General features: G+C 41.3%; 1 protein-coding gene across 1 annotated transcript in view; it reads right to left on the bottom strand.

Annotated features, from left to right (window-relative positions):
- The window catches only part of LOC126094737 (AP-3 complex subunit beta-2), a 200,673-nt gene that overhangs the window by 31,590 nt on the left and 149,656 nt on the right, over window positions 1-19,427 (bottom strand). Inside the window, 1 exon segment of the mRNA XM_049909286.1 lies at window positions 13,165-13,408. Within this exon segment, the coding sequence (XP_049765243.1) occupies window positions 13,165-13,408 (244 nt within the window).

The raw sequence follows: 19,427 nt of genomic DNA, 5'->3' as shown, positions 1-19,427 counted from the left end.
GATTACACCAAAACATCAATTTCACAAAGAGAGACAAATTTTGTTCGTAAACTTTAGACAAACCCCGGCTTTTCTCAGTTTTTATGCATGATAATTGTTATGATCAAGACAATTATGATGAGTGTGATTTTTTAAAAAACTGATTTCATTAACATATGACTTGGGCATTTTTGATCTGATACCTACATCATTCAAAGTGATCAAATCATTTCTATGTTTACTACTTTAGACTGAAACGTCGAAGCAATAACTTTACTCAGTTATTAATCTTTAATTGGACTGTGGGGCTGGGTTGTTTAGGATGGGCTCTAGTTATTTCAACAGTGACTTTATAGTTCTTCAGAGATTTTCCAATTGAGCCCTACACAATTGCACGTAATTAGATTTACAAGAGCGTAAGTTTGGGGAAGTAACATCTAGTGAACATGAAACCCAAAAGAAATTATATCTTACTTCAAAACTGATTTACAATATGAATTAGAAAGAGGTTGTAACTTACAAATTAAATTTAAGATCTGTCTTGAATCCAAATAAGACAAGCTTAATGAAAATTGAGCTCTATCAAATTAGATATAGGTTCCTATAGTGATTTAGATATTTGCCAAGTTATTTTCTGTTTGTTTGTCCTAGACAATTAATCTTTTCCAGACACATGAGAGAGAGAGAGAGAGAGAGAGAGAGAGAGAGAGAGAGAGAGAGAGAGTTAAAGGCAGTAACTACTGAAGTACTGATAAGCACCTCTAGTGTGTAATTATCTGGTTGTATTTAAACTTTCTTAATACAATTATCATCTGTATACAGTCAGTCACACCATTTTCATAACTGTGAACTGCTCTGACCAATCTGTATCTTGAGTGGCAAATCTTGAGCTGTTCCTATGGAGAACGAGACAACACTGTGCACACATGTGTTTATAAAGAATAATTTCACCATTGTAGGACAACAGTTAAAAATGCAGAGAGCATGTATCCGTGTGTGGATCATGTCCCAACATGCCTCAGTCCACAAGAGGACCAGGACACAGTGTGGTAAAGATGAAATGCAAGGTATGAAACATTCTGCTGCAGTAAGGATAACATTCATGAGGTACTCTACCTGGCCATCACAACTGGGGAAATGTTGCTCATCGAAGGTTGCTGGGGAGGAATAAAGCCACCAGTTGGCATTAGAAAGCTGCCAATTAGGTTTACATGTAGATGGGGTACGAGTCAGCAAACTGATAGCACAGGGGAAATGGTTGCTCGAGTAAATGTCAGAGAGAACAGACCACTGGAGATGACAGGCAAGCTGGCAGTGCGGAATGAGAGGTCCAAATGGGAATAAGTGTGCATGGAGTCTGAAAGGCGGGACATGTGGTCAGCACACCCACTTTCCCAGGTCATCGTTGGGTTCCTTTACTTTGAAACAGCATTAGTTGGTTGAGTACTCCACAATTGGCCTCACAAGGCTGTGTGCACTCCATAATGGTCCTACCACCACGGTAGTACTGGGAATCTAACCTGGATCCTCCACAAGGCATTCAGTCATGTTGACCACTCAGCTCCTGAGGTGGATAGCAAAAGCAGTAAAAGGACTAAAAAAAACTCTAGCCCTGCAGGCATTGGTGGTGTCTCTGCAATTACCTTAAAGATGATTACTCTGGTTAAACTACTTACATGCGTATGTGACTGCTCACATCAAGCAGGCACTTTCTCTCATGAATGTCTAAGGTAATTACAATGTATAAAAAATGACGAACAATGTAAATAACCACAGGCCATCACAATTTCTTCTTGCATTTCAAAAATATTAGAAACAGTTACGTACAACATATTTCTGAGATTTGGAAATAAAAACAAAATCCTATGTAATCAATAACACAGATTCAGAGGTAAGAGGTCAACAAGAACTGCCATTTATGAGTGAATTAATTCTATACTAAGCTTGATTGACAAGAAACATGAGCAACAGACATATTTATTGACCAATCACAAGCTTTAGACATGGATCATAAGATTCCGCAGTCAAAGCTCGAGAAGTATGTCCATCAGTTTGATCAGTTCTATCCTGAGCAACTGTAAACAAGAGGTGAGCATCAAGTACTCTAATATCAGCCTTAAAACTACTTATGAACACTTATCAGAGTGTAATCTAATTAAATATGGTGTACATTAAGGACAAAAAATTTGACCACTTCAGTTCCTTTTGTATGTTAATGATGTAACCTTAAGTGCCAATGCTCAAAAAATTATCACATTTCCAGAACACTGCAGTCTATTGAAAGGGAAAAGTAAGGTAGAATTACAGCGATTAGTAAACACTGTCACGGAACAACTTAGCAACTGGGCAAAGAATAATCATCTTTTAACAAACAGTACAAAACTATTGCACCAACGGCCTTCACTTCATGACAAAGAGCAGCAGTGTTTGCACAGAATTGTCACTGCTAACAGGCAAACAACACTGAGTGAAATAACCACAGAAATCAATGTGAGACGTATGACAAATGAATCCGTTAGGACAGTACAGCGACATTTGGCATTAATACCCTATGGCAGCAGATGACTCGTGTGAGTGCCTTTGGAAACAGCACGATATTGCCTGCAACGCCTATCATGTGGTCATGATCATATCAGTTGGGCCATGTGACATTGAAAAGCTATGCACTAGTCACATGAGTCCCGATTTAAGTTGGTAAGAGCTGATGGTAGGTTTCGAGAGTGGTGCAGAACTCTACAAAGCTATGGATCCAAGTTGCCAACAAGGAACTGTGCAAGCTGATGGTGGCTCCATAATTGTGTGGGCTATAAACTCGGCCCTCTGGTCCAAATGAACCAATCCCTGACTGGATATGGTAATAGCTGGCTGCTTTGAGACTATTTGCAGCCATTCATGGACATCATGTTCCCAAACAACAATGGAATTTTTATGTGGATGACAATGCGCTCTATCACTAGGCCACAAATGGTTTGAAGAACATTCTGAATAATTCAAGTGCTGCTCGGAGTGGCTGTCACGGATTGCACAGCCCCTCCCGCCAAAGGTTCGAGTCCTCCCTCAGGCATAAATGTGTGTGTTGTTCTTAGCATAAGTTAGTTTAAGTAGCGTGTGAGTCTAGGGATCAATGACCTCAGGAGTTTGGTCCCTTAGGAATTCACATACATTTGAACAATTCAAGCAAATGATTTGGTCACCCAGATTGCTCGACATGAATCAAACATTTATGAGACATAATCGAGAGGTCAGTTCATGCACAAAATCCTGCACCGGCAACACAATCACAATTGTGAGTGGATGAAGAGGCAGTATGGCTCAATATTTCTGCAGGGGATATCCAGTGTCTTGTTAAGTCCATGCCATATCGCGTTGCTGCATTACACTGGCCAAAAGAAGGTCTGACATAATATTACAAAGTATCCCGTGACCTTTGTCATCTCAGTGTAGCTGCACAGTTTGGATCATGACTGGAGTTTGAATTCCTAGGGAAACTGTATGATTTAAAAAGCAGACGTAGACTGAATTACAACTGGTTTGCGGCATGGATCCTCAGTTTGGTTTATGCCTTTCACAATGCGTCCTCCGTAGAGATTACCTTCAGATATTTAAAATTATGAACCCTTTTGTAGCATCAAGTTCCGGCTACCAAAGGTTGGGATGGGTCTCTTGAATGAGCATGCATCCTGTTCATCATCATCATCTTTGATTAATTCACAAGGAGACTGATCTTGTTCAGTGTTGCCTTCAAACTGTCACTCATCCACCTCAGTTTATCCTTAGATCTGGACAATGGGGCCATGTAATTAAAAAAGGCAAGATGTGTAATTTTCTCACACTCCGTGTAGATCCTGTTGAAATTCTTATGGAAAGCTTCCCTATTTACCTTTCTGAGTGCCAGGTTGATCAATATTAATGATACCCCGTCTCCCTGTCTCAACCCTGTCTTTATGTTCAAGCTCTTTGTGACTCGGTCACCAAGCTGACTTTGCCTTTTTAATCAATAAGACAGATTCACACTAGGCTCATTAGTTTCTTGGGCATTCCTCACTCATTTGGGCAATTCAACAGGGTCTCCCAGAGAATGAAGTTGTATGCCTCCTTAAAATCTATGGATAATAGATGGTGGTCTTTGCCACATTCCAACATCTTAGTGAGCTGTCACAGTACACAGATATTGACAACAGTTGAACAGCCCTTTCTGAAACCACCTGATACTCAGCAATCATCTACATCTACATCTACATTTATACTCCGCAAGCCACCCAACAGTGTGTGGCGGAGGGCACTTTACGTGCCACTGTCATTACCTCCCTTTCCTGTTCCAGTCGCGTATGGTTCGCGGGAAGAACGACTGTCTGAAAGCCTCCGTGCGTGCTCTAATCTCTCTAATTTTACATTCGTGATCTCCTCGGGAAGTATAAGTAGGGGGAAGCAATATATTCGATACCTCATCCAGAAACGCACCCTCTCGAAACCTGGCGAGCAAGCTACACCGCGATGCAGAGCGCCTCTCTTGCAGAGTCTGCCACTTGAGCTTATTAATCACAGTTGGACAGGATCTTATAGTAGACGTTCAGGAGGGTGCTTCTTCTGTAGTTGGTCCATTCCATTTTGTCACCTTCTCTGTATATAGGACAGATGACCACTGCCTTCAAATCTTCTGTGGCCTCCTTCACAATCCATATCATCCTGATTAGTTGGTGAATTCTATTGGAAGATTCTCCCATTCAGCCTGAATGACTTTCATCTAGATTCCTTCTTCTCCTGGACTTTAGTTCTCCTTAAGCTTTGTTATCTGTTTCTTTATTTCCTCCAGAGTAAATGGTGGATAGCTTGATATACGCTACGGGCCATTAAAATTGCTACACCACGAAGATGACGTGCTACAGACGTGAAATTTAACCGACAGGAAGAAGATGGTGTGATATGCAAATGATTAGCTTTTCAGAGCATTCATACAAGGTTGGCGCCAGTGGCGACACCTACAACATGCTGACATGAGGAAAGTTTCCAACCGATTTCTCATACACAAACAGCAGTTGACCGGCATTGTCTGGTGAAACGTTGTTGTGATGCCTCGTGTAAGGAGGAGAAATGCATAATATCACGTTTCCGACTTTGATAAAGGTCGGATTGTAGCCTATCGCGATTGCGGTTTATCGTATCGCGACATTCCTGCTTGCATTCGTTGAGATCCAATGACTGTTAGCAGAATAAGGAATCGGTGGGTTCAGGAGGGTAATGCAGAACGCCACGCTGAATCCCAATGGCCACGTATCACCAGCAGTCGAGATGACAAGCATCTTATCCGTATGGCTGTAATGGATCGTGCAGCCATGTCTCGATCCCTGAGTCAACAGATGGGGACATTTGCAAGATAACAACCATCTGCACGAACAGTTCGACGACGTTTGCAGCAGCATGGACTATCAGCTCGGAGACCATGGCTGCGGTTACCCTTGACGCAGCATTATGGACAGGAGTGCCTGCGATGGTGTACTCAACAACGAACCTGGGTGCACAAATGGCAAAACGTCATTTTTTTGGATGAATTCAGGTTCTGTTTACAGCATCATCATGATGGTCGCATCAGTGTTGGGCGACATCGCGGTGAGCGCACATTGGAAGTGTGTATTTGTTATTGCCATACTGGTGTACCACCCGGCATGATGGTATGGGATGCCAGTGATTACACGTCTCGGTCACCTCTTGTTCGCATTGACAGCAGTTTGAACAGTGGATGTTACATTTCAGACGTGTTACGACCCATGGCTCTACCCACTATTCGATCCATGCGAAACCCTACATTTCAGCAGGATAATGCCTGGCCGCATGTTGCAGGTCCTCTACGGGCCTTTCTGGATACAGAAGGTGTTCGATTGCTGCCCTGACCAGCACATTCTCCAGCTCTCTCAGAAATTGAAAACATCTTGTCAATGGTGGCCGAGCAACTGGCTCGTCTAAATATGCCAGTCACTGCTCTTGATGAACTGTGGTATCATGTTGAAGCTGCATGGGCAGCTGTACCTGTACACGCCATCCAAGCTCTGTTTCACTCAATGCCCAGGCGTATCAAGGCCGTTATTACGGCCAGAGATGGTTTTTCTGGGTACTGATTTCTCAGGCCCTATGCACCCAAATTGCGTGAAAATGTAATCACATGTCAGTTCTAGTATAATATATTTGTCCAATCAATACCCGTTTATCATCTGCATTTTTTCTTGGTGTAGCAATTTTAATGGCCAGTAGTGTACAATACCAGGCGGCTGAAATCTGAATGCACCTTCAGGTTCACCCCAGTTGAGGAGTTCTCTGAAGTACTGTTTCCATCTGTGAGCAATGTTGAGTTCATTGGTGACCATGGTGCCATCCGAAGACTGAGGCCCCATGTCAAAGTTGGTACCTCACAATGGAACCACAAGTAAGGACAGTCGCTGCCCAACGCAGCAACAAATGAGACACGTCAGTGCAAACACATCCTCAAGAGGTTCCATATGCCACTGTTGCTGGAAGGATACTTATGTCACAGCACCTGCCCCTCAGCCTGGTCTGCAATCATCCATTATGACAGCATCAAATTAGTCAGCTCCAGCAGCACAAGTCGTACTCGAAGCCAGAACTGTTTATCAAAGTTAACAGTCAACTGTATATTGAGGGAAGAGACTGTCATGTTGTAGTGTATTAAGTTACAGAGTTCAGCAACAGCAACATATACACACACATTCCTGTGGAGATGGAGTGTTCCCAAGTTACATAGTTCAGATTGTTCAAACTTTAATAAAGTGCTCAAATATTCTGTACTTATTGTACGAGGGCAGTTCAATAAGTAATGCAACACATTTTTTCTCGGCCAATTTTGCTTGAAACAACCGGAAATTTCTTGTGGAATATTATCAAACATTCCCGCTTCGTCTCGTATAGTTTCATTGACTTCCGACAGGTGACAGCGCTGTATGGAGCTGTTAAAATGGCGTCTGTAACGGATGTGCGTTGCAAACTACGGGCAGTGATCGAGTTTCTTTTGGCGGAAAACCAGGGCATCTCAGATATTCATAGGCGCTTGCAGAATGTCTACGGTGATCTGGCAGTGGACAAAAGCGCGGTGAGTCGTTGGGCAAAGTGTGTGTCATCATCGCCGCAAGGTCAAGCAAGACTGTCTGATCTCCCGCGTGCGGGCCGGCCGTGCACAGCTGTGACTCCTGCAATGGCGGAGCGTGCGAACACACTCGTGCGAGATGATCGGCGGATCACCATCAAACAACTCAGTGCTCAACTTGACATCTCTGTTGGTAGTGCTGTCACAATTGTTCACCAGTTGGGATATTCAAAGGTTTGTTCCCGCTGGGTCCCTCGTTGTCTAACCGAACACCATAAAGAGCAAAGGAGAACCATCTGTGCGGAATTGCTTGCTCGTCATGTGGCTGAGGGTGACAATTTCTTGTCAAAGATTGTTACAGCCGATGAAACATGGGTTCATCACTTCGAACCTGAAACAAAACGGCAATCAATGGAGTGGCGCCACACCCACTCCCCTACCAAGAAAAAGTTTAAAGCCATACCCTCAGCCGGTAAAGTCATGGTTACAGTCTTCTGGGACGCTGAAGGGGTTATTCTGTTCGATGTCCTTCCCCATGGTCAAACGATCAACTCTGAAGTGTATTGTGCTACTCTTCAGAAGCTGAAGAAACTACTTCAGCGTGTTCGTAGGCACAAAAATCTGAACGAACTTCTCCTTCTTCATGACAACGCAAGACCTCACACAAGTTTTCGCACCCGAGAGGAGCTCACAAAACTTCAGTGGACTGCTCTTCCTCATGCACCCTACAGGCCCGATCTCGCACCGTCGGATTTCCATATGCTTGGCCCAATGAAGGACGCAATCCGTGGGAGGCACTACGCGGATGATGAAGAAGTTATCGATGCAGTACGACGTTGGCTCCGACATCGACCAGTGGAATGGTACCGTGCAGGCATACAGGCCCTCATTTCAAGGTGGCGTAAGGCCGTAGCATTGAATGGAGATTACGTTGAAAAATAGTGTTGTGTAGCTAAAAGATTGGGGAATAACCTGGTGTATTTCAATGCTGAATAAAACAACGCCTGTTTCAGAAAAAAAATGTGTTGCATTACTTATTGAACTGCCCTCGTAGTATCCCCTTGACCTCCTCCAGAAGCAAATCTAGGCTTGCTAGAACTCACTACAGTGTTGAAGCGAATGTCTGAAGTGTATTTTTAATCTGGCATGACAATGTTGGCAAGGATGCTTGCTGCAGTTTCCAGTGCATTGAATTCCACCCTAGTCTGCCCTGTGGATATTTTTAGTTTCACTATTCTCAGTAGTCACAATCATATTGGTATTATTTATGTGTATGCTATAAAGCCACATCTGCAGTGCCATGAGAAATATCTCTAAATGAAGTTGTTCAGTTTCAGGTGCAGCACACTGAATAACTGCTGCTCAGCGTCCACCACATGACAACCTTACTATCACCAGAAGCAGTTCCACGACTGGTTGCTGCTCCCAAGTTTCACCAGTTTAACAGTAACGAAGGGCATTTGTCCACAAATTGTGCACAACTGGAAGCACACTTCGCAGCAGACAATGTTACAGGTATGGCATGCATTGGTTACTTTTTATCAACTGTCAGATGACGTATACAGTCTGTGTCTTAAATTAAGCTCTGAGTCTTATCCAGGAGATACTGGTTGTGAAGAACTCATCCACAAACTCAATAAAAATTATGAATTTCAAATTGTTGTCAACGCAGTGAGATTTACATTTTTTCATCTTAAGAAGCATCCTGAAAAGACATTAAAACAGTTGACTGCTGAATTCTGAGGGTTCACTTGACATTGCAGGACCAAGTGTTCTTGTGGATTACGTTATAGTGACGTTACGTTAAGCGATGCAATTACAAAAATTGTGTCAGACGCACGAATTTGCACTGCTATTTTAAAACTGTCAGATCTTGATCTGAAACAGTTTTGTGAATCTTAGAGTCTCAATGTATTGTGGACACAACTGAAATCAATTTGAAGGGGCTATGTCTATTTCTCTTGTTCATAGTGCACAAGGCACTCAGTCTAAGGTTAATGTTAAAGTGAACAAAAACAGGGCTCAGATTAACAGTAAATGTAAAAATAAAACTATTCAGTCACAGGGTACATGAGGTGTACTTCAGAATAAGGAGAGGAAGTACTGCTTCCCCAGTGTTTATCAGATCACAACAGAAAAGCTTGTCATTGTCATGATACGAAGTGTTTCTGGCGGGAGGGGGAGGTCATACCTGGATAATCTGTTTATAAGGCAGCCAGAATGAACACCTTTCACGAATGGGGCTACAGTGTAACTTTCAGGAAGTGAAAGTTGCATCACCAGTCAGCACTACCATTACTGCTGGCGACACTGAAGACTGCATCTCCATTTAGCGAAAACTTTCTGCCGTCATCTACAGAAGAAGAATAAACTTTCTGACCAATTAATAGTGGCCCAAAAGACAATTTTCAGTTAGACAGAAGTGTGTGTGTTTCCCTCATCAATGAAGACACCTATGAAACGATCGTTAGCCCACAGCCACAGAAGCCTACTTCTATTTTGCCTGCATGTAACAATCATGAAATAACAATACTTGGCTTGTGAAGTTTTATTGTGATATTACAAAGTATGGTTTATTTCATGTACTATGCCCTAAAAACAGTGCAAATTTAAGACTTGTTTGATTTCTTAAACCTGTGCAAAGCAGACAATGTGTTACAAATCTACATTTCAGTGCTTCATACTAATGTTTCTGATTTGTGCAACAAGTACAGTGAACTTTTTGAATCTGGATTAAGAAGGGCTAAAGATTTCAAGGCGCAAATTACTGTTAAAGACAATGCGCAACCATGATTTTAATGTGTTTGATCCGTCCTTCATACAATCTGTAAGCCAGCTGCTTCACAACCGCAACAATGTAAAGGCAATGTGGTGATACAACCTGTTTCTGTAAGTCAGTGGGAATCACGCATCATCATTTGCAAAAAGTCATCAGGAGGTTTACATCTGTGTACTGCGGATTCATTTCCTCTCCCAAGACTGGAGGAATTAATGGTCAAAATGGGGACAGGACAGATTCTTTTCCAAGACTGATTTACAAGAGGCCTACTTACTGTTACTACTGGATGAGCAGCCCAAGCAATATTTTGTGATCAACGCACACTCGAATTTATTCAAGTTGAAAAGACTGCCATTTGATAGTGCTTTAGCTCCTGCTGTTTTTCCACGTTTTCTAGGACAATTAACAGCCAAAGTCCATCCATGTGCAAACTGTCTGGATGATACTATTGTAGCAGATTGTAAATTTTAAGAATTTAATTTTGGCAATTTTAGGATTTCTTGCTGTGGCTGGCTTAAAGTGCAACAAAGTGTATCTTATTATATGAAAAACTTGAATATTTAAGATGTGTTATAAACGCATAGGGTATGCATCCTGCTTATTCACATTTGTCTCCGATTAAAGATCTGTCATCACCCTGTAACATCAAGGAGCTACGGGCCGTCATGTACAAGCTCACATATTATGCAAAGTTGATTGCATACACTGTGCAAATTGCTGCTCAGGGCAAAAAAGGATGCATTGTCAAGTTGTTATTGTTAGATTAATTTTGATCCAGCTGAGCCTATTGTGTTAGTTGTAGACCCATCATCCTACAGGATTGGATCTGTGCTCTACCATAGAATTGGTTCATCAGATAGATCTATTCGTTTTGACTCAAAAACTCTCAAAAAAGCAAAGTTAAATTATAGTCAACTTGAAAAAGATAGAGTGTTACTATCTTCCTGCAATACTTGTACTGTCGGACTTTCTATGTGATTACAGATCATCGGTCTTTAATTGCTTTGTTCACTACTACTAAGACTGTCTCATCACAGACAGCTCAAAATTTGCAACACTGGGCTCTGCTATTGTCTAATTATCAACACAAGTTGTTGTACAGGCCCATTGTACAACATTCTTATACTGAATTTTTGTATCAGTTACAAGTCAGTACCAACAAAGCCCCAACAAAGCTTTTGATTTGTTTGAGGAATTATGTTATTAAATTGATACTCAAAATTTTGAAATTCTTCAAAATTTTCCTCTTGATTTTTATCGTTTGATGGAGCAACTGCTTTTGGCCCAGCTCTGCAGGTAGTTTCACAATTTGTATGCCGCGTTAATTTGACAGAATTCCTCACTGGGTGGCATATCGCTACTTTTTGCATTGTCACAATGTGTGCGGTCAAATGTTGTGTTGCTGCATACAGAAAATTCTGATGCATATGTTGTTTGTCCTCATTCCCTTTGGCAGTAAGTTTTGTCTTTGTTGCAATAAGTTCACTGGGGTGTAGTTTGCACAAGGCAACTTGTCCAACATAAGTGTCCTTGGCAGGTCCGATTGACACCATCCAGAGCCGTGCCAATGGAGATTGATGTAGTGCTAGCGCTGTCATCATTGCTGATGCAGCTGATGGTCCTGCAGTCTGAGCTGAAGTCCGTGGAATCACTGCCCTAGGCAGCTATCGCGGCACCCCTGGAGTTCCGCTTGCAGCCAATGCTATATCATCTGAATCACCAGATGTGGGCATGCTCCCTGTGGCCAGTTTTTTGATTGTAGCATTCGGTTACTCTACTGGGGATACTGGAGTGTGGACAGGGAGCTGCCATTGGCCATTGTTGCACTCCCTGTCATCTCATCTACATTCCATCGTCTCATCTATGTTCACATTCACGACACTCCCACCCCTCCCTTGCCATCTTCATGTGACATAGCACTACACGACGATAGTGTGGAGATTGGGGGAGGCAGGGTGTTGTCCAAAGAAGGAGGTCTCATGTCAAAGTTGGTACCTTAAGACGGAACCACAAATAAAGGCAGTCACTACCTGATGCAGCAACAAATGAAAGATGTTGGGGTAGACACATCCCTAAGAGCTTCCATACATTGCCATTGCTGGAAGAGGCCAAATAAAGACAAGCGACGAGGCCACAACACTATCTTTACTTAAGTAGGTAGTCAGCGCTAAATTATGTGTGCCACCATTAACATTACTGTAAGCAGTTGACAGCATAACACCACCACAACTACTGACAACCTGAGCCATATCATCACGCAGTTGTGCTTCCCTTTGACCCATCCTCCCAAAACAACTTTTTATCGACTATGTGAGCACTTCATTAGTCCAATGTAAAATCTTAGGAGTAAATATACCAGTACCCTTTTCACTGTCAGTATGCCACCAATACCTCAACACTAGCATTATGAGGGGACTTCAAGAAGTATGGTTCACACCTTGTCCCATGCTACGACCTTTGCACAATAAGAGTGCCATATTATCAGACGAGGGCTTCCTGCAGACGCAGTTCTGCTGTGGTATGGTTAACACGTACAGCACAGTGTGCAAGTGAGATTGGGTGGCAACTAGAAACATAATCAAAGGTTGAAATGAGCAGGGCAGTGCTATTCTAGTGAGCACAACGTCTAAACTGCACACAGATTCACCATGAAATTCTGGCAGTACATGGACCAAATGCAGTGTTGCATGGAGTTGTCATGAAATGGTGTCGGCAACTTGACCATGGCCACAAGGACGTGTGTGATGGTGATCAGGAAGGGAGTCCTATTGACATTGACAACAGATGACAATATCCATGCAAATGAAAAAAATTATTCGCAGAAATCACAAATTTCCCATAAGCACCATGATTTTCTTTGGTTCAGAGCTCTAAAATAGACATTATATGTAGATAAGTTTATTTTGTACATTAACTTATTGCCGGCTACACAACCACTCTTCATTTAGTAGTAGCAGGGTAATACTATTTCCCTTCAGTAAGGAAATATACTGCGTAACAGGATTTTCTTAATAATTTTGGATAATGAAGTGTTTTGTATGGGCCCAAAAAACTGATGGAATAAACAGAAGTAAAGGAAAATAAGCAGTATTGTAAAAAGATAGGACGGAAAGATTTTCACTATATTTTAACTATTTTTCTCAGCAATAAAATATCAAGAGCAAAATTAAGTGGATACACATATAAAACAATAAAATAATGTCATTCAAGCAGTTTTAAGATGAGGTCTCTCCTGTTGCTATCAGAGATTCTGTTGACTACTCAGAACATTTTTTCATTCTGCAAACTGATCAGGAGTGATGATGTAGCTCACCATGCTCAACAATGAACAGTTGTTCTGGCATGCTGACAGCTCGAATGAGCTCTCCAACAGGGGGCCTTAGCTGGACCCGACATGTTCTTCCATTCAGGACCAAACCAAATGACAGAGGCTGCGTTGAATCAGCAAAGTCAACTCCCAGAATGCTTGTTGCCATACCTCCAGGTTGGAGAGGTGGTACTGGTGCAAATGGATGAATAGATGCACCAGATGGTAGCTGTGTTGCATCTACCTGTATCTGTAAGGGTCACCAAAGAATCTATAAAACCATTACACAATGAAACAAAAATATGCAAAGAATACAGGTAATCACTCACCGTATAGCTGAAGCTAAGCATGGTCAACAGGAACATAAAAAAAGACTGAAAATTTAGCTGAACTTTCTGAAATGTTCTGCTTTTAAGGACACTGTAAAAAAGTTTAGCTATGTTTTCGATTTTGGTTATGTAGCTGAGAACAATGAAAAATCCAGGACAGAACAACAAAAATATGAGACGGATTGATTGCTATTGACTGCACAGAGCAGGCACAATAACAAAAGACTGCTAGATATTATTAGCATCGGATTAGCATCTACATCCAAATATTCTCAAATCATTCACTGTCATGAATCCACCCACATTTGTCCACTTTGTGAGCACAACCAGGTATACAAAAAGACCGTATCCAGATCCATCCAATAGTAAATTGTACTGAGAGCGCAACATATAACCTAGGTAAAAAGCTAAAAACTTTATTGAACAAAATATACACATAGAACAGAAAATACACTACAAAAAAACTCATGAGCACTAGTCCATAAAATAAGTATACTGTTGTGGCACACAACACAAACAGTGGTTTTTCCCTCTGTTAACTGGTAGGCTACAACATGCAATGGCACAGTGTATAATAATATGAAACAAGCCCCGAGCTGATACAAAGTCAATAACATAACAATATACAAATCTTGATGGCTGCGTCATAAGTAAAGGTTGACAGCAGAGTTTGGACTGAAACAAATATAAGTACGTAAAATGATGTATGCAAATTAATGAAATATATTGATGTAATGATAAAACATGTAATTTATAGTCTCAATAGAAACAGATTCTTTCCTGTCATTGTAGGAATTTATTCACTTTTATTTCGTATAAATTTTTATGTAATTTGGGAATATGTATCGATCAATTTTCTAGACCTAAAAGAAAGCAATGATAATAACTAACCAAATGTGAAATTTATGGAAAACCTACAGACATCATCATCAAAAATTCATTTCTAGGTCACATAAATATGTATAACCATGGACCTTGCCATTGGTGGGGAGGCTTGTGTGCCTCAGCAATACAGATAGCTGTACCGTAGGTGCAACCACAACGGAGGGGTATCTGTTGAGAGGCCAGACAAATGTGTGGTTCCTGAAGGGGGGCAGCAGCCTTTTCAGTAGTTGAAAGGGCAACAGTCTGGATGATTGACTGATCTGGCCTTGTAACAATAACCAAAACAGCCTTGCTGTGCTGGTACTGCGAACCGCTGAAAGCAAGGGGAAACTACAGCCGTAATTTTTCCCGAGGGCATGCAGCTTTACTGTATGATTAAATGATGGCGTCCTCTTGGGTAAAATATTCCGGAGGTAAAATAGTCCCCCATTTGGATCTCCGGGCGCGGACTACTCAAGAGGACGTCGTTATCAGGAGAAAGAAAACTGGCATTCTACAGATCGGAGTGTGGAATGTCAGGTCCCTTAATCGAGAAGGTAGGTTAGAAAATTTAAAAAGGGAAATGGATAGGTTAAAGTTAGATATAGTGGGAATTAGTGAAGTTCGGTGGCAGGAGGAACAAGACTTCTGGTCAGGTGCTTACAGTGTTATAAACACAAAATCAAATAGGGGTAATGCAGGAGTAGGTTTAATAATGAATAGGAAAATAGGAATGCGGGTAAGCTACTACAAACAGCATAGTGAACACATTATTGTGGCCAAGATAGATACGTAGCCCACACCTACTACAGTAGTAGAAGTTTATATGCCAACTAGCTCTGCAGATGACGAAGAAATTGAGAAGGGTGACGAAAATTTAATAGTCATGGGTGACTGGAATTCGGCAGTAGGAAAAGGGAGAGAAGGAAACGTAGTAGGTGAATATGGATTGTGGCTAAGAAATGAAAGAGGGAGCCGCCTGGTACAATTTTGCACAGAGCATAACTTAATCATAGCTAACACTTTGTTTAAGAATCATGAAAGAAGGTTGTATACATGGAAGAACCCTGGAGATACTAAAAGGTATCAGATAGATTATATAATGGTAAGACAGAGATTTAGAAACCAGGTCTTAAATTGTAAGACATTTCCAGGGGCAGATGTGGACTCTGACCACAATCTATTGGTTATGACATGTAGATTAAAACTGAAGAAACTGCAAAAAGGTAGGAATTTAAGGAGATGGGACCTGGATAAACTGAAAGAACCAGAGGTTGTACAGAGTTTCAGGGAGAGCATAAGGGACCAATTGACAGGAATGGGGGAAAGAAATACAGTAGAAGAAGAATGGGTAGCTTTGAGGGATGAAGTAGTGAAGACAGCAGAAGATCAAGTAGGTAAAAAGACGAGGGCTAGTAAAAATCCTTGGGTAACAGAAGAAATATTGAATTTAATTGATGAAAGGAGAAAATATAAAAATGCAGTAAATGAAGCAGGCAAAAAGGAATACAAACGTCTCAAAAATGAGATCGACAGGAAGTGCAAGATGCCTAAGCAGGGATGGCTAGAGGACAAATGTAAGGATGTAGAGGCTTATCTCACTAGGGGTAAGATAGATACTGCCTACAGGAAAATTAAAGAGACCTTTGGAGATAAGAGAGCCACTTGTATGAATATCAAGAGCTCAGAAGGAACCCAGTTCTAAGCAAAGAAGGGAAAGCAGAAAGGTGGAAGGAGTATATAGAGGGTCTATACAAGGACGATGTACTTGAGGACAATATTATGGAAATGGAAGAGGATGTAGATGAAGATGAAATGGGAGATACGATACTGCGTGAAGAGTTTGACAGAGCACTGAAAGACCTGAGTCGAAACAAGGCCCCCGGAGTAGACAACATTCCATTGGAATTACTGACGGCCTTGGGAGAGCCATTCCTGACAAAACTCTACCATCTGGTGAGCAAGATGTATGAAACAGGCGAAATACCCTCAGACTTCAAGAAGAATATAATAATTCCAATCCCAAAGAAAGCAGGTGTTGACAGATGTGAAAATCACCGAACTATCAGTTTAATAAGTCACTGCTGCAAAATACTAACGCGAATTCTTTACAGACAAATGGAAAAACTGGTAGAAGCCGACCTAGGGGAAGATCAGTTTGGATTCTGTAGAAATACTGGAACACGTGAGGCAATACTGACCTTACGACTTATCTTAGAAGAAAGATTAAGGAAAGGCAAACCTACGTTTCTATCATTTGCAGACTTAGAGAAAGCTTTTGACAATGCCTGTCCCCGATGTTATTCAATCTGTATATTGAGCAAGCAGTAAAGGAAACAAAAGAAAAATTCAGAGTAGGTATTAAAATCCATGGAGAAGAAATAAAAACTTTGAGGCTCGCCGATGACATTGTAATTCTGTCAGAGACAGCAAAGGACTTGGAAGAGCAGTTGAATGGAATGGATAGCGTCTTGAAAGGAGGATATAAGATGAACATCAACAAAAGCAAAACGAGGATAATGGAATGTAGTCGAATTAAGTCGGGTGATGCTGAGTGAATTAGATTAGGAAATGAGACACGTAAAGTAGTTTTGCTATTTGGGGAGCAAAATAACTAATGATGGTCGAAGTAGAGAGGATATAAAATGTAGACTGGCAATGGGAAGGAAAGTGTTTCTGAAGAAGAGGAATTTGTTAACATCGAGTATAGATTTAAGTGTCAGGAAGTCGTTTCTGAAAGTATTTGTATGGAGTGCAGCCATGTATGGAAGTGAAACGTGGACGATAAATAGTTTGGACAAGAAGAGAATAGAAGCTTTCGAAATGTGGTGCTACAGAAGAATGCTGAAGGTTAGATGGGTAGATCACATAACTAATGAGGAAGTATTGAATATGATTGGGGAGAAGAGAAGTTTGTGGCACGACTAGAAGAAGGGATCAGTTGGTAGGACATGTTCTGAGGCATCAAGGGATCACCAATTTAGTATTGGAGGGCAGCGTGGAGGGTAAAAATCGTAGAGGGAGACCAAGAGATGAATACACTAAGCAGATTCAGAAGGATGTAGGTTGCAGTAGGTACTGGGAGATGAAGAAGCTTGCACAGGATAGAGTAGCATGGAGAGCTGCATCAAACCAGTCTCAGGACTGAAGACCACAAAAACAACAAACTGATGATCAATAGAATCATGAATTTATTGTGTGATACCATACCCTTTGGGACCCTACATCCTTTTACCAGTCTCACCCCCACTCTCCCAAAGAGGACATATGTGTAATATCAGTATGCTGCTTTGATTTTGTCTTTACTGGTTATCTGGATTCGAATACACTGAAGATTTCTTTTGCAGAAAATTAATAATCTGCATTAATTGAAGCTATTGTTTTGACATTGTTTATGTTGGGCCTCACCAATATGCAGAATGGAGGAAACATATTGGATTAAAAGCTGATGTATCATCACAATTTGTACATTATACAAACTTCAGGCACAAGGTAAGAGTAAAATTGCCATTGTATTTTATGGAGTAACTAACGATTAAAAGATTCGATATTTCTAGTCATCGAAAGACGGCTATTTTTATGTTTTCAAACAAAAAAACAAATTGTATCCATAATAAAAATATGACATGATTACTTTTCAGTTAGAATTAAGCATACTAATGTTTTAATTGGTGTTAGTTAATGGAATTGTAATTACGACTATACAGAATGTAAAGTTTTACTTGAACAAAATTTAATTAATTGAATCTCGGCCTTTGATCAAATAAAACTAATCCCTCTGTTCACCTGAAAATGATAGGATGATTATCCTTTAAGTACGTAAAATGATGTATGCATATTAATGAAATATATTGATGTAATGATAAAACATGTAATTTATAGTCTCAATAGAAACAGATGTTTTCCTGTCTTTGTAGGAATTTATTCACTTTTATTTCATATAAATTTCTATGTACACTACTGCCCATTAAAATTGCTACACCAAGAAGAAATGCAGATGATAAACGGGTATTCATTAGACAAATATATTATACTAGAACTGACATGTGATTACATTTTCATGAAATTTGGGTGCATAGGGCCTGAGAAATCAGTGCCCAGAACAACCATCTCTGGCCGTAATAACGGCCTTGATACGCCTGGGCATTGAGTCAAACAGAGCTTGGATGGTGTGTACAGGTACAGCTGCCCATGGAGCTTCAACACAATACCACAGTTGATCAAGAGTAGCGATTGACGCATTGTGACGAGCCAGTTGCTCGGCCACCATTGACCAGATTTTTTCAGTTGATGAGGAATCTGGAGAATGTGCTGGCCAGGGCAGCAGTTGAACATTTTCTGTATCCAGAAAGGCCCGTACAGGACCTGCAACATGCAGTCGTGCATTATCCTGCTGAAATCTAGGGTTTCACAGGAATCCAAAAAGGGTAGAGCCATGGGTCGTAACACATCTGAAATGAACGTCCACTGTTCAAAGTGCTGTCAATGCGAACAAGAGGTGACCGAGACATGTAACCAATGGCACCCCATACCATCACGCCGGGTGATACGCCAGTATGGCGGTGACGAATACACCCTTCCAATGTGGGTTCACCGTAATGTCACTCAACATGGATGCGACCATCATGATGGAGTAAACAGGACCTGGATTCATCCGAAAAAATGACGTTTTGCCATTGTGCACCCAGGTTCATGGTTGAGCACAACATCGCAGGCACTCCTGTGTCTGATGCAGCATCAAGGGTAACTGCAGCCATGATCTCTGAGCTCATAGTCCATGCTGCTGCAAACGTCGTCGAACTGTTCGTGCAGATGGTTGTTGTCTTGCAAATGTCCCCATCTGTTGACTCAGGGATCGAGACGTGGCTGCACGATCCGTTACAGCCATGCAGATAAGATGCTTGTCATCTCAACTGCTAGTGATACGTGGCCGTTGGGATCCAGTGTGGCGTACTGTATTACCCTCGTGAACCCACCAATTCCATATTCTGCTAACAGTCATTGGATCTCGACCAACGCGAGCAGCAATGTCACGATACGATAAACCACAATCGTGATAAGCTACAATCCGACCTT

Source organism: Schistocerca cancellata, chromosome 8 (assembly GCF_023864275.1).
Source record: "Schistocerca cancellata isolate TAMUIC-IGC-003103 chromosome 8, iqSchCanc2.1, whole genome shotgun sequence".
NCBI lineage: Eukaryota > Metazoa > Arthropoda > Insecta > Orthoptera > Acrididae > Schistocerca > Schistocerca cancellata.
This window is presented reverse-complemented; position numbering and strand designations above follow the sequence as displayed.